Below are 15,591 nucleotides of genomic sequence, written 5' to 3'. Positions count from 1 at the left end.
CAGTTTATCAGTCCATCTGTGCATGATGTCTCTGTGGCCTCCCCTCTGTATCTCTGGCGGGACCAGAGTTTGGTTGGTCATACGAGGAGATCTAGAACAGGTTCTCAGCGATGGCAGTGAAACTGAGCAGAAGTCTTAATATCTCTTTCTTCACCTCCGACAGTCCGCGAAGTCTCTCGCTCTGGTTATGGCAGTGTTCGACGGACGTCCATAACATGTTAAAACAGTCGGGCCTGTTTCTTCATCTCGTTCCTCTTCCACAGAGCCAGCCGGTCAAAATCCTCCACAGTCATGCCAAACACTTGCAGGAACTCCTCTGGGGACAAGTGACGCTGAGAACACAAAGATATAGAGACGACACACAGTTATCACTTCATACCTGTACCCAAACAACACATTCCTACGTACTATTAAGTAAATAATAAGTGAATATTTCAATGAATATATTGTTTTAAAACCTCAGAATATTTGACAGAGTTTGGTTGGGTTTTACAGAGTCTCTTCTAAAATCCTGGCTACACCGCTTGTTTTTAACTAGACCAGCGGCAACATATTCCCAGCACAGTTAGCCTGAGGGCCCATTCATAACACACCTCCAGCCTGGCTCTGTCTGCATCTTTGGGCAGCCTGTTGCGGCCCCTAGTGGTGACAATGAGCGCCTCATAGGGGTAAATCTGCAGAGAGGAAGAGGCAGCGTGTGTCGTCAAACGTTGGACACTTAGTTACAACAACACTGGGAATATTCAACAACCCACATGGAATGAATTATTCAAGTGATTCATTTAAAACCTTACCTTGTATTCTGCTGGGAGGGAAGAAATAAAATGAAGTCAGTACAGTAGAAAAAAACACATTAAATTAATTGCTTCACTCTAATAAGTGGTGGGTGTTTTAAATCCATGTTAAATTACCTCTGCTTCCCCAATTGACCTCGCTGCCACTGTCATACTGGTACTGGTAGCAATCAGCACTCTGAGGCTGCAGGTGTAGAGAGGAACAGCGACTTAAACATATAGACATACTGGCATAGTTTTAGCCTGAGATATGTAAACATATACAATAAGATAAGGGAATAACAACAGCCCTAGCAATACAGCTGCCGTATTAAAGATGTCAGACCCATCAAGCCAATTAATACAGCTAATCACGGTGTTGTGTCTCGTTTACTGTGGCCTCACCCTCTGGATGCCGTTGCGTCCGTATCCTGGCAGCGAGGCGGACTTGCAAACAAAATCTAAAAAGAAAGCAGTAGTAAAATCAGTCAGTCAAGCCAACAGTTTCTTAAATTTCCTGTTATTTTCATGTAATTTCGAACTTTGGAAATCAGTGCCAGGTCAGTGCCAGAAGAGGGCGCTCCCAACTAACCCAAATAAATCCTAAAGTTCCAGATGTGTGCACATAATACTGGAGCTTTGTTGATGTAAGGTCACTGAATGCAGCGCAAGCACCTCATTTATGATCCAATGCAAATCTTAATTCAAAATCTACACGTAAAAACAGCTACTATTTAAATACCCCTTTAAAAACCCAGAACTGAGGTGGTCTGCATGAAGCCGACATCATGTTGGAACAATTATGAAATATTATGGGCAAACTCACCACTATCAGCGCTGCACTGAGATCTTGGAGCTGAGGAATAAAGAGATCACATAGTCACATGACATCTCACTTATTGCACAAAAACACAAATGCTGCAGCAATTGTAATCCGCCCTGCTCTAAATGTGTATCATACTTTATCAAAAAAGAAAAAAGGAGCAAGTTGGTGGGTACCCATCAAGCCTTGGAAGGAACACAAAACATCAAAGGGGCAATAAGGCAGAAATAGGCCAGGCAGGACTGAAGAAGGGGTAAACAAAAAATGTAAAAACAACATACGAGCACAAAGACACACTGCACGCTCCACCGTCTAATCGCAAAACACAGCTTGTATGGTGACAAGCCTTTTGTTGTCTTTCAACCGGAGCCAACAGAGTCCCGTTCAGTTGTGTCCCCTCCCATCTGAGAAACAGCTTTAATGAGAGATTTTACTGCTCATAAATAAACCAGGATATGGGACACCAGCTGTGAGAGCGGGAGGGTGAGATAGACACACAGATAGGTGGATGGATAGACAGAGGGATGGAGAGTTATCCTGATGATAGAGAGAGAGAGAGAGAGAGGCAAGATAAGCAAGGCAGAGACAGAGCAAGGAACTGAAAAGAAGGAGGGGATCTATTAGGATGGTGATGGAGACAGACTGATGTCTGAGTGTCCCAATACGCTGCGCGACCAGTAAAGCTTGGTCCTTCCAAACACTAACTATTCTGGTAGCTTCAGATCATCACATCTGGCACACCTGGTTGAACACTATTCTCTCCTTGAAATGTTCAGACTCAGTGCGATCAGATGTCCCCACAACAATGATAGGCCACATCTGCTGAACCTGTGGTAGGCCAGCAGCAGCAGCAGCAGCTGTTCAGCTGTCTTTCCATCTCTATAATGCCTGCAGCAGCCGTGACCCTCTCTGACCTGCAGCCACAACCTCACTGCCGTCACTCCAAACCCCGATGACAGCAGATATTGAGGCTTATAAAAAGCCGTCGCGGCAGCAGCACATATGACCACACAGGGAGGTACAAAGACATGGCAGCACAGGCATGAACTTGCAGGAACAGAAAGAAGAAGAGACAAAGAGGGGGATGCATAGGGAGGGGGGTGGCGGGGTGGATCCTTACACCCGTTGACAGTGTTGTTGTACGCCGTGGTGCCGTAGCCTGTAGTGTTGAGTGTTTCCTTGCTCCCACTACGAGAATTCCTCGCACTGCCCCAGGGGTCGTTGTCATAGGAACCAGATCTTGCTTTCATCTCCTCCTTTAGGATCAACCTCCCGATGCCACTCCCGATCTGAGGGGGAGCGACGAAAGAGTCAGAAGAGGGAGAAGAAAAAAAAAAAAAAAGGAAAGAGGCGTAAGAGAAAACTGCTAATTTAATGTACAGTGGATGCAAGATGGAGAGAGAAGCAAGGAGGACGGTTAACAGGCACCATACCATAAGAAGTGCATTATTTATGGGTGTTTCTTAAGGAGGTGACTTTTCTTCAACCAAATGTTGAAGAAAGAGAGAAAGAAAATAACGAAGCTCTTACTCTTTGAAGACTGTGACTCCAAGTCTCTTCATCTCCTCCCGTCGAGAAGCGTCTTCTCGGCACCCGGTAGGCTGAGAGACAAAACAGATAAAAGAGATTCCCCTCACGTGTCCATAGAGCTCATTGTGGAACGCGGTGGGTGAGTGAATAAATACGACAACACAGTTACAAAAGGAACTGTACTGCTATGTCTGTGTTCAGTCCAGCGGAAAATCAAAACAATGCAGCTTACTACGCAGCTTGCCAGTCTAAACTCAGTGAAATGACCCTGTTTCGTACCCCTGGGGGAGCTGGTGTAAGGGTAGTAGTCAGACTCTGACTGGGTGTATGGCTCAGGAGAGTAGGTGGACATTCTGGAGGATCTGAGGATGTCCTCGCTGGTCCTGCTTTTGGTGGCTGCGTCCACATGATTGTCTGTGAAAAGATGGATAGGTTAGGGGAGAAAAAAAAACAGACCGAACCACAGCAAGTGGTAATTATGTCAAAGAAATAGTTTGACATTTCGGGAAATATGTCTATGACTTTTTAATGCTAAGCTCAGCTGAGTCAACCGGCTCCCGGGTCCGGCTTCAAACTGAATACAGACATGAGAGAATGTGAATAAACTATTTCCCAAAATGTTAAACCATCCCTTTAAGGAGGGAAACGTGTACATGAATATCACAACGATTTACAGCCAGAGTACATTTACGCTTCATATTCACAGTCATTATATCCTGCTTTCCTGTCAGAGGAGATCCATATCTCAGCCAACAGCATGAAAAATCACCAGCATTCAAGAGAGTTCAGTTACTGCTCAGCCTGCGGCACACAGCCGTTCCATGAGTGGCGTGAGGCGATGATATTGATGCCAATGTCAATGGGAGTCAATGGATGTGACAATGCAGTGCAATGTCAGATAGATCGCTCTTCACTCAGTTTGCCATTAGCCATGCCGGCCCAGATCCATGATCCATTGAATTCCTATACACATGATGCATGACACCGATGGCAGACATTCTCATCTTTGGGACACACACAGTTTCAGCTCGACGACACACACACACACACACACACACACACACACACACACACACACACACACACACACACACACACACACACACACACACACACACAGATTGGACCTTCTGTCAGAGGAAGTATGGCTGTACGGAACTGCTGTTGACTTGGAACATGTACTACATGGGAGGGCAAATACAGAAAGAGAGAAACAGACCCACGCACACACGACAGACATATGCAATATCTATCTACCGACTGCGAGTGAAACAGGGAGAGGAGAGAGGTACTTACAGTGGCCAGGTCACCGGAGAAAGTGAAGCAGAGGGTGGAGGGAAGTGAATAAAAGCGATTGGATGCAATAAAAAAAAGAGGTGAAAGGAAAAGGGACACATTATTTGAGCGTCCCCATCGGAGATGTGACAGTGTGAGAGCTTTGCTAGCAATACGGAGAACAGGGAAAAGGCCAACAAACAGGGATCTGATCTTTTTTTTTTATATAGGTAGCAAACTGGTTAACTGAGTAGTACATAACAGGCCTTCAATGCACACAGCAACATCACGTGTGTCTGTTGAGGCTCTGGATATATGTCAATCCTGTTAAGTGCTGAAACAAGAGAGAATAAGAATCAATAGCTGTTAAGGAAGACATAAAGTATGAGAAGGATCAATGCGACTGAAGTGTGTGCAGATTTTCCGTATTCTAACAAGCTTAAAGATTATTTTAAATTGCCGTTTTCTTTTTTCTTCATAGGCAAACATGTGTTGTGGGAACATCATGGCCTGCGATGTACTAATTATAACTGAGGAAACATAGAGGGGTGGAAGTGTCTATACACGGGTCGACACAGTTTACCCCACGAATACCACCACATACAGTACAGAAGAACATGCAGGACGACGAAGATAACCTCTCCACTATCAAGAAGAGGTCTTAAGTCTTGTGATGGTCGCGATGTGTCAAGGATGGCGGAAGAGCTTTTCAGTTTAATGACTTGTAATAAAGGCGAAAAGATAGCATCTTGAGTTAACCGCGTTGCTGTGTTACTTGACAGCATAGATCTGCACAATTAAGAAATAAGACTTCCCTCTCACATACTCGCATGTGTTTTCCTCCAAAAAACAGCTGTCCCTGCATTCAAACCGTTACAGTTACAGCAACCCTTCCTTAAATCACACACTGACCACTGGTTAACTAGGCGATACTGAGTCTCCAAACAAACATAAATTCCAGTTATAATACGTTTCTTTCCCCCCCCCCCCCCCCCCCCACTGTGCTTTGTTCCACTGTTCTGTTCTATTCCGGTGACTTGTGTGTCCTCAGAGTCTCAACACTTGTCACGCCTGAGCAACCTTCCCTTCATTCAGGGTCTCTTCCAGCCCCATTTGCAGACAAGAACCTGTCGTGCTGCGTGCGGGGAGCTGCACGCAGGAGCAGGCACGTGTTAGTGGCATGCACATTAAAGCGTTGCTCTTAGGCATTCAGCCAATTATAAATGCAATGCGTCTAATTGATCTTTATCTTCAATTTTGAAAAGAGCGATACAAGTCAAACTCCATTTCCTTTGTGCATTTTGAAGCGCAGAGTCAATCTTTTGGTTATTGGTGGCTTCATTCTCGACGACGACCGGAGCATCAATATTAATCACTCATTAATAACATCAATAGGTCAGCAAAAACATCTCCACCGAGTACTCAAACACAGCATAACTAAACTGACAGCAGGACAGGCAGTCTAAGGTGTGGCTAACTGCACTGTACCCGTTCTCGTATAGATGGGAGGCTTCTTGTAGATGTTGGGGTCCCCTGTGGCTGAGGAGAGAAAGAGGAGATGGAGAGGTGAAACGTGGAGGAGTGAAGGAGGCGAGGATGTGAGTTTCTGTCGGGGTGATCGGAAAGGGGGACGAGGTGGAGGTACGAGGGGGATGGTGGTTAAAATTAGTTCAAAATACGACTTGGTCACATTTTCCACAAACTCTGGTTCCCGAACTTAAAATGAAGGATTTGCACCAGGGAATGACGGCTGATGAAATCTTCCCCACGGGGTAAAACATCTATGAGATTGTGAGTAGTGCGATGAGGAGATGGGGAATCCTACCTGGTACATGAAAATGTTTAGGGGGCTGGTTTGTGGTGGGTGTGCTTGACCGCCCCTCTTGGCCGTAACAAGGTGAACTCCTGCCACTCTCAGAGCCTGCAGCCAGCCACAGCCAATCACAGCAAAGGAAACATGAGAATGAAGGAAGGCCTCAACGCAAGTCTCATCCATGCAGATGAAAACCAAACAGCGTTCATTCAAATTACAAAGGGACACTGGATAACTATTCCACTTGTGTAGTGACAGAGGTTGTTGACTTGTCTTCCTGTGACAGTAATTGCAGTGTCAATGCACAGGTGTAAGAGTCGAATGAAATGACAGCCAAGGAGCAACTGCAGCATATGAGATAGTCAGACAACTATTTTGGAGTGCAGTGAAAGAGATTCTGCCCGAAGGCGGCGAATCTGTTTATCTTTTGTCACCACAGAAATTCCATGTTGGCTTATTTGTTAATATATAAGAGTGGTGATGACATGCAAATGGGAATGACAGGCAATTTGATCTCTCTTAAAGGAATAATTCAACATTTTCGGGGAAAAAACGTTTATTTGTTTCCTTGCTGAGAGTTAGATGAGAAGACACTCTCATGTCTGTACGCTGAATGTGAAGTTTACCAGAAGTCAGTTAGCTTAACTTAGCATAAAGACTGGAAACTGGGAAATAGCTAACCTTTCCACAATTCGTTCAAAAACCGAAGTAAGTAAAAACGTTAATTTGCCGTTTTACAAGGTGTTTGGTGGGGGATGAATTATTGGCCATGAAGCAGTAACTCCCCGAAGCTCCACTCTTTATGCAAAGCTAAGCTAAGCTAACTGACCGTTGGCTGTATCTGCACACTGAACCGACACATATAAGCGGTATCGACCCTCATATCTCAACATGAGCAAGAGAGCAAATAGGCATACTCCCCAAAAATGTTGAACGACTCCTTTAAACGAGTCAACTTTAGTAGAATCATTCCCAAAACTAAGTTCATTAAGTTCTGCATGATTGACTTCATGACAAAAAAATCTGCATGCTGATATCAAACTCTGAGATTATCAGCAGACAACTGGGGAGTGAATACCATCTGACTCACCAGGGTAGGCATAGTGCTGCGGAGAGCGAGGCATGATGGGTGACATGCCTTGACGACTGTACGTCGGCGAGTCAATATAACCTGGACTGGAGCACCGCCTCTGCTTTATATCCAGGCTGTCGTAGTCCTGACGAGAGAGAGAGGAGACGAGGTCGAGGTGAAAAAAAAAAGAGCAAGGGGGCAACGAGGAGACAAATAACTTACTGACAGATCAAAGTGAGAACAGTTCACTTGTTTAAACTCGTCTCATGTGCTCTGCTAGGAAGAATGCTTACCTGAGAATAGGGAGAGAGTGTCCCGAGTGACTGGAGAATCAGTGGAGAGAGAAGAGTGAGCATTTATAATGTAGCAACATGCTGAAACCAAAACAATATATCATGTATTTACAGGACCACAAGGAGAGACCAGACAGTCTTTTCAAATTCAATCTGTATGCTTTGCTTTATCCCACATGGGTGACTGGTGGGGTTTTCTGCACGGGACAAAGTGATGACTATAAGCCACATCGTGTTTGTTTAATATAATTAAATGTCAGTTAAAGGAATAGTTTGGCATTTTTAGGATCTGAGCATATTGGTATTCCTGCGAAGTTAGATGAGAAGATGGATACCACTCTAATTAACTATTCATATCTCTCTTGTTTTATTCATACAAAAGCCGAGATGTAAAAATGTCAAGCTGTGGTTGGTTTGAACTAATTCTTGGTTTGGCTTGGTTTGTGAGCTTTAGAGGTGCTGTTAGGTAGATGTATTAAACTTTGGACAGAGCCAGGCTAGCTGTTTCTATAGGCTTTATGCTAATCTTAGCTAATTGCCTGTTTTCTCATCTAACTGAGTGTATTTCCCAAAATGTCAAACTATTCCTTTGTGGAAAGACATTTACCAGAAACTGATACGACTGTAGGTTGTAAAATAAACCAATACGTTTCACTGAAAGTTCCCAGGATTTTAAAAATAAGTTTGGTCCAAAAATAGTTCTTATCTTTATGTCAAAAAAAAAAAAATCCTTCTTGTAAGTAAAAAAAAAAAATCGAATTTCCAATTTCTGAATCACACAAAATCCATTTAAATTTTTTTTGAAAAAAAACAGAAGTAAATAATGATCCCTATAAATAATATATGAGTTGTAATGAAGACACACACTTCTTATCAGTAACACTCAATTTAAAAACCAAACAAAGTGTTTCTCCTGAATACAGACCGACGATGAGACCAAAGCTAAGTTTGGCCTGGAGTGTGTGGCAGTAGTACCTCCCCATAGCTGTAAGTTTCTAGCCTGTCATCAGAGGTGTATCTGTGGTACGGCTGGTATGAGGAGGATATGAGGTCTGGCTGTTGGACCTCGTATATGGCCTTGACCTTTGGCAGGGCAGCTAGGTCCTTATAATCTAGGAACTGAGTCTTCACTCTGGCCTGGAGAGAGGACACACACATACACCCACCAAAGACAGAGACAACAGCAACAAGACCCAACATCAACCACATGGACAATGCACAGTAACACAGTAGAATGGAAACTGCACCAGTGACGCACCGGTGAGCCGATCATGCAGGGGTGAGAGGGGTGAAAAACAGCTGATGAAGCACACGCAAGCTTGCGCATGCACATACATGTGTGTGCGTGCTCATCAAAAGTACACATGTACACTGCAGAACCTGACAGCAGTGTAAGGTGTTGAACTTCGGGTGCTCAGCATGTGTAAGAAAGAGAGAGAGAGAGGAGACAGTATGGACGACAAGCGTGCTTACACTGCACCACTCCCTCATCCATCACCTTAAACAGAAAGGTCATTGATTGTGAGACGAGTGCAGTTTGGGGCAGGGCTGAGCAGAGAGCGGTGACTCTTGCTTGCATGCAGACATCCCTTGACGAGCAAATACTGCCGACATGCAGCAGCACTCAGCAGACTGCCAAGCAGCACAGTTGGACACCGTTCCATATGGCTGAAGGCTCGTTTTCAAATGGAACTGATCCAACTCTGCAAAGCACAAAGTGACAACCTTCACATAAACCTGGTAGGTTCACCAACTCGCCTCTCTCTCTATATACAATATAGAGGACTGATTTGGTGACTCGCACATTAAAACCTGTTTAGGTGTCTAGTTAAGAAACTGGGATGAATTTACTTGAAATATGAAATTCTTTGAAATGTCTCGGTTACATTTAACAGTTTCTTTCAAATTTAATCTCACTGTAATGTGGCTTGACTTTTGGGAATACCTGCTTTGTAACCTAGAGAGTTCACACGCATGCTAGTGGCTCTGTGAGGTATGTACTGTAGGTACAGCGGTACTGTGAGGTAAAGTTTCATGGCCATTTATCGAATAATGTTTTTGACATTTCACTCAAGATGAAACCTGTCAACCTCCTGGAGGCTCTACAGAAAAGTCAGGGGATCACGAAAGGTGGTAGGATACATTACCTTGGGCCCATGAATGTCTTTATAAAACATTGCCCCAATCTGTCTAATTAATATATAGAAAGTTGATGTTTGATAACTCTGACCTGCTGGTGGCGCTTATTGGAAACTCAAGGGTTCATCCTCTGGGGACCATGAATGCCTGGGGAACATTCTATGCCATCCATCAAATAGCTGTTGAGAATTTGATTCTGGACCAAAGCGGCGGATCGCCTAACATGGCCATCCCCGTAGCCACAAGGCTAATATGTTTTAGTTTTGCTTCCAAATTCATCCTCGTTTTAAACTACCAAGATAATTTCCTCACTTTGTAACTCCTGCCACATCACTAGGACACAGACAAGCGAACAGGCCGAGTGAGTGAGGTCGACGCTTTACCATTCAAGCCTGTGGGTATAGTGCTTGTGTTTCTGGTGTGGAAATTGTGCTTTTAGGGTAAGCTCGGGGGCTTTGGCAGCTGTAAATGACTTAAAGCTTCAAAGTTATAGGCTACTTACGCATATAACCCTACTGGGAGAGCCTATGGAGGAGCCCGGTGGAGAGATGGAGGCCTCCGACAGACGTCTATGCTGTGAGGTACAAACAGACAAAGGAAAAAAAAGGAGAGGGTGAGGAAATGACAATTTTCCTTTTATCTTTCCATTTCCATTTTCATCTCTCACCCTGAGTCTCCTCTCTGCCCTCGCTGCCTGCTTGCATAATGGGTGCCACACCTCACATCCTGAAGAAGAGCGAGAGAAGAAGAGAAGACAGATTGGCGCTGGGTGCTCGCACATTCCACGCGACCGTCTGGGCAAGTGCTCTGTGTGTGTGTGTGTGTGCGCAATGTGTCGGTGTCGAGTTTCACCTGTCAGGTACATTTCCTCTCCCTCTTTGAACATCGTGTTACAGCGGGAGCATCGAGCGCAGGTCGGATGGTAGTGTTTCCCTCCCGCCTGTGAGGAGGAGAGGAAGAGGAGGGAAGAAGCAGAAGAGGTGTGACTGAACATAAATGATCATAAAGAGTGTCTCAGAGTGAGGGGCTAATCTACAAATGAGCAGGTCATTATCGCCATGTTTTCTCCTGTACATCACCTGACCACCAATATGCCACCATCATAATGTGCTGAGACATTGTTGCATGGCCTGTAGTTCATCATCAGCATACAGATATCTCATGATATCCACCACCCATTATCCTCCATATCATAATTAGAGCAAAGATCCCTGTAGGTAAGTCACATGAAGTGTTGGAGTGTGTGTGTGTGTGTGTGTGTGTGTGTGTGTGTGTGTGTGTGTGTGTGTGCACGAGATAGAGAGACAGAGGGAAGTAGGTGGCCATGTAAGTGAAGGACACAAGAGTGGGATACATGTCCTTGGACGTACAAAGCGTCCCGGGGGGAAACATCCGAACAGGCGAAATGGACAAATTAAATGATGCAGTGCGATGTCACCGTGCCGGCTCCGTCCATTAATGCAGTCCAGTTCACGGTCCCCCGATGTTCCCCAAATGTGTCTCCATGTGGGCCGGCGGCTGAGGTGTGGCCCCGTCCCGTCCCCTCTGACACGCCATTAAGAGAATTTATATTTATAGAAGCACCACTGACATGTGGCCGGTGTCGAGGAGACCTGAACTGTTTCATCCGAACACGCCTATAGCTTGTGTGTTTGAGTGTGTGTGTGTGTGTGTGTGTGTGTGTGGTGGGGTATTATGTCATTTTGTGCTGCATTGACCGTTCCCCCCTTTTTATTAAACTGATTGTATCTAAGAGGCATTTGAACCGATCCCTGCTCTCCTTGTCTGTCTCAGGTTACTCTGAAAGGAAAGCCAGGAGACGATGCAGCATTTAGGCCCCGAGCTTTCCGAGCAACGGGGCGCTTACCGTCTCTGGTCGTACGGTATCAGTTCAGAAACTGCTGTTTCCATTTCTAATGAGGCCCCCATTCTCTCCGGTGGCATTTATAGGCTACTATATTTATTGGCGAGCTGAAACACAGAGGAAGGAAGGAAACGGAGAGAAGTGAAACCAAAGAAAGGAGGCTTTATGTTCCTCTTTCTTCCGCTTCCTGTCTTTATTTCTCCCCTTCTCCATCCATTCTAAACTATTCATTAAAACTAACAACCACTGGCTCTGGGAAGTTGGACTGAAGAGGGGCTCTGTGGACCACAAACACAGATCAGTCTGGGTTTTCAATGAAGGAGACTCCACCAACATCAAAATGAAATGCTATTTTACTTACAGGTAAGTAGATAATTTATTATAATTAACTATAATTAAAATGTGTTGACTTTTTGTTTTACAACAGAAACCATGGTGCTACTTTCTGGCTTTTCTGTCAGTTGGATTCAGAGACAAGCTTTTGATTTAAGTCATGTAAAAAACATGTTACGTTGCTTGCACAGCTTGCTCCGATATACTTTGTTTAGCAAGAGTCCTCATTTCCCAGAATCTCTATAATTGAGGTGGTGAGTGCAAAGTTAGCTTGACCAATAGAGTCACAATGGACACATTTTTTGGAACTATAACAGGTTGATATACCCTCATTTTCCTTTAAGTTTTTGTTGACATTTCTTTGTCATTTAACTAACATTTCTTTACAAAAACTAAAACAAAATTTAAATCAGGGGCCACATTGACAAACACCCAGATGGAAAGCATCTGTTATACATATCCTAAATGACAACTGTATGTTTGGGGAGGTATTTCTTGGAACCGTAGTCAAATCAGTCCTTAAAGATGCAAATCATTATGAAATTTAAAATTTGACAGGAGAGAGAAACAAATGTGCACACAGAAATGATCAGAGAGCGAGAGAGAGAGAGAGAGAGAGAGAGAGAGAGAGAGAGAGAGAGAGAGAGAGAGAGACTCATAGATAAAGGCTGACATGTCCCCATACCTATAAATAGCCCAGAGAGGCTGACAGTCAGGAACAAAACACTTTACACCAGCGAAACTGACAAGCAAATGAGCACAGGGACAACAAGGCCCTGTGCGTGTGCGTGTGTGTGTGTGTGTCTGTGTCTGTGCATGTGTCCGACAAAGTTGTGTTCCCTTTCCTTAGGCCCCGACAGACAAGAGCCACCCTCCAGAGACTCCAAAACATTTAATTAGCATGTGCACATGATCACTTTCATTATTTCCCCTTCACCTCTGTCTTCCTCTGTCCGCCTCAGCTCCTTCTCCTCTGCTCACCTCTCGCCACTGTTGACTCCACTCCTCCATCTCTTTGTAAAAGTGCTTCAGCGTAAGAGCACGCAAAGCACACATTTCTGTCACTGCCGAATTTGCCGTCTGGGTCTTTCCTCCTTCCCTCTTTTCCCTTTGCTCTTTACCCTCTGATCTTTTTATAACTCCCTTTCTCTCTCAACCCCTTAGACGAAGTTATGATTCAATCTAGCTTTTTGCCTCCTGTTAGCGCAGGTTATAGGCTTCCAAAAGTAAATGTGAGAAAGTGGATGTGCACTAATGTATGACCGGGCACTGCAGCTGAAATTGTTTTGGTTGAGTAGAGTAGCACAACATTTTTATCAGCCGCCAATCTTAAGTCGCTCACTCCCTAAAGCACAGCGGGGCTTAAACGGAGACGAGGATAAAACGCAACTGCTCAACTGCGATAACGCCGATTGCACTCCCAATTTGGATTTCTGTGTCGCTGCAGAATTCTGCCCGGCTGAAAATCTCTGTTAGCGACGTCTTGCGTTGAAACCTGGTCCCGTTCTCACCTCCAGAACCCTTCCACTGATGTATCTGCTGCAGGTCTCACATTTCACCCCGTACTGGGCGTGGTAATCTGCCTCACAGTATGGCACTCCATCCCTGCAACATGGGAGAATAAAAAAAGGAAGAAAACGCTGTAGCGTGTTAAATGCACACAGCGTAGCCTCGAGAGCTGGGGAGCAACTGGATATAAAAAAGAATCCAGTGTGTCCACTTGTACGTCTCATCTGAGCGAGACGTGAGAATCACATACTCTGAAATGTTGAGGTTTCTTCCTACACACTCACTTGCTGATGTACTCTCCCGTGAGGACCATGTTGCAGGTCCGACATCTGAAGCAGCTGACGTGCCACTGCTTCTCCAAAGCCAGGAGGGACTGACCCTGCTTGATCTCGGCTCTACACCCAGCACAGTCTGTGGAAAGGTTAGCGGCGAGAGAGGAGAGAAAGGAGGAGGGGAAAGGAGGAAGAGGGAAGGATGGGAGAAAAGAAGTGGAGAGAGGAGAGAATTAAAGGAAGAGACAAAGTGAGTCAGGGTTTAATTGTGCATCTTTAAACACCCACTGTGCTCGTGAGTGTAGTTTTCTACCCATTTGGCACAGCCACCTTCTTAATCAATAGCCGTACTAATGCGGGATATTGCAGAGCTGTGAGGCTTGTTCTCTCAACTGTAAGCACTGTTAAACATGATTAAAAGCCGGCAGGAAGCAAGAATCACTGAAATAGCCTCAGGGCCAAAACAGGTGCATAAACCCCCCCTCTCACATGAGACATGTATGAGACTCTGCCTGTTTCTCTCTCTCACGCTAAAACCAGCACGCTGTATACAAGCAGACTGTAATAATTCCGGTTAGGACGCCACAGCAAGTGTTATTGACCACTACTACCAGGGAAAGAGAGAAGCAGGACAGCGCAGAGACTATAAATGATGCATGGCTGCAGAGGGACAAAAAGCTAAAAAAAAAAAAGCTCCATTTGTTTCCATTTGGAAGACGTTTGGCCGAGGGTTAACCTTTTCTGACCTGGTCTACTGCCCCCTGAGAGACGCCTGGAGTCACAGGGGACTGCTCCACTCCGCCCTGTCGGCCAAGGCAAACTGCGTTTCACAGTCAAAGAGACTGCAGTGTATTGAGTTGGGTTTCTGCAGTCCAAATAAATCTCAACTGTCACTTGGTGGGCGATAGTGCTGAGTCTATACAGGGCCCGGGATTCCAGCCCCAGACAGTGGCCGCGCACAGCTGATGTTCCTCTGAGTCACGGTACAGTTTCCTTTCTATAGCCAACGAATTAAAGTGGTATCGAACATCTAAAAATGTGGGTACCAGAGCTTGTGACATGAAATTGTTATAGACGAAGAAATTCACACTAAGTGACAGAAAAAAGAAAACTGCCTCTGCCTCTGTTTTCATCAGAAAACAACATTTCTTACTTTCCATGTGGCCCAGGCCCGGTTCCAGACTGCTTTGGATAGTTGGTTAATCAGTAATGACTAGTTTTGATATGAGTGTGTTTATCTTTTAGATGTTTTATGATTTTATCTTAAGCTGTCTCCTAACGAGTACAGGCTGTGTACAGTAATCAGGGCTTTCCACGAGAATAAGGAGCCAGAAGTAAAAAGTAGCCAGCTAGGGGGGTCCATACCCTCTTTGAGAAGAATGTTGGCTATAAAAGTCTAAATTTGGACTCTGGCCCATTTTAATGCCACTCTTCCATCATATACACTGATCTCAACTACTACTATATTTAAATGAGTTTGCCTTCCCGATTATTGTGAAGGAGATTTAGGCTTCTGCTGCCTTTTAGCTCAAACAGTCTGTAAATAGCTATTAAGCATTTTGGGTGGCATGTTCCTCTCCCTTTTCCCCTCTACTGAAATACTGCACACCTAAGTACTCTCTCTCAGTCACATCACTGGTCTAATGGCTCTGAAACAGCTGTCGGCACAAATCTGCACACAAAGACGGGTGGAGTTTTCTTTTTCATCAGGTAGTTACCGAAAATAAAGACATTGATTTGGTGAAACTATTACAGGAAGATTCTGATCAACACTATTTTAGCAATAATGATCTAATATGTCTGACTTTATACATGGTCACATAGGTAAGTAATTAATGTTAAAAAGGCTAAAAAGTACAGTTGGAACTGAGGCTATGATGAGTCCTGGTAACCCA

The 15,591-nt window shown here is 44.7% G+C and overlaps 1 protein-coding gene across 1 annotated transcript in view; it reads right to left on the bottom strand.

The window, feature by feature from the left end:
- Positions 1-218: 218 nt before the first annotated feature.
- ablim3 (actin binding LIM protein family, member 3) overlaps positions 219-15,591 on the bottom strand; it is a 30,434-nt gene continuing 15,061 nt past the window's right edge. The window contains exons 4-22 of the mRNA XM_076103803.1: positions 13,709-13,835; positions 13,427-13,520; positions 10,571-10,658; positions 10,386-10,444; positions 10,221-10,292; positions 8,555-8,716; positions 7,580-7,609; positions 7,305-7,431; positions 6,227-6,322; positions 5,890-5,940; positions 3,406-3,540; positions 3,127-3,197; positions 2,717-2,885; positions 1,600-1,629; positions 1,179-1,234; positions 912-978; positions 795-805; positions 594-674; positions 219-332 (exon numbers count right to left, since the gene is read on the bottom strand). Of these exons, the coding sequence (XP_075959918.1) occupies positions 219-332; positions 594-674; positions 795-805; positions 912-978; positions 1,179-1,234; positions 1,600-1,629; positions 2,717-2,885; positions 3,127-3,197; positions 3,406-3,540; positions 5,890-5,940; positions 6,227-6,322; positions 7,305-7,431; positions 7,580-7,609; positions 8,555-8,716; positions 10,221-10,292; positions 10,386-10,444; positions 10,571-10,658; positions 13,427-13,520; positions 13,709-13,835 (1,640 nt within the window). The remainder of the gene's footprint in view (positions 333-593; positions 675-794; positions 806-911; positions 979-1,178; positions 1,235-1,599; positions 1,630-2,716; positions 2,886-3,126; positions 3,198-3,405; positions 3,541-5,889; positions 5,941-6,226; positions 6,323-7,304; positions 7,432-7,579; positions 7,610-8,554; positions 8,717-10,220; positions 10,293-10,385; positions 10,445-10,570; positions 10,659-13,426; positions 13,521-13,708; positions 13,836-15,591) is intronic.

This window comes from Anarhichas minor, unplaced genomic scaffold (genome assembly GCF_050575085.1).
Source record: "Anarhichas minor isolate MPS153535 unplaced genomic scaffold, ASM5057508v1 ptg000028l, whole genome shotgun sequence".
Taxonomy (NCBI): Eukaryota; Metazoa; Chordata; class Actinopteri; order Perciformes; family Anarhichadidae; genus Anarhichas; species Anarhichas minor.
This window is presented reverse-complemented; position numbering and strand designations above follow the sequence as displayed.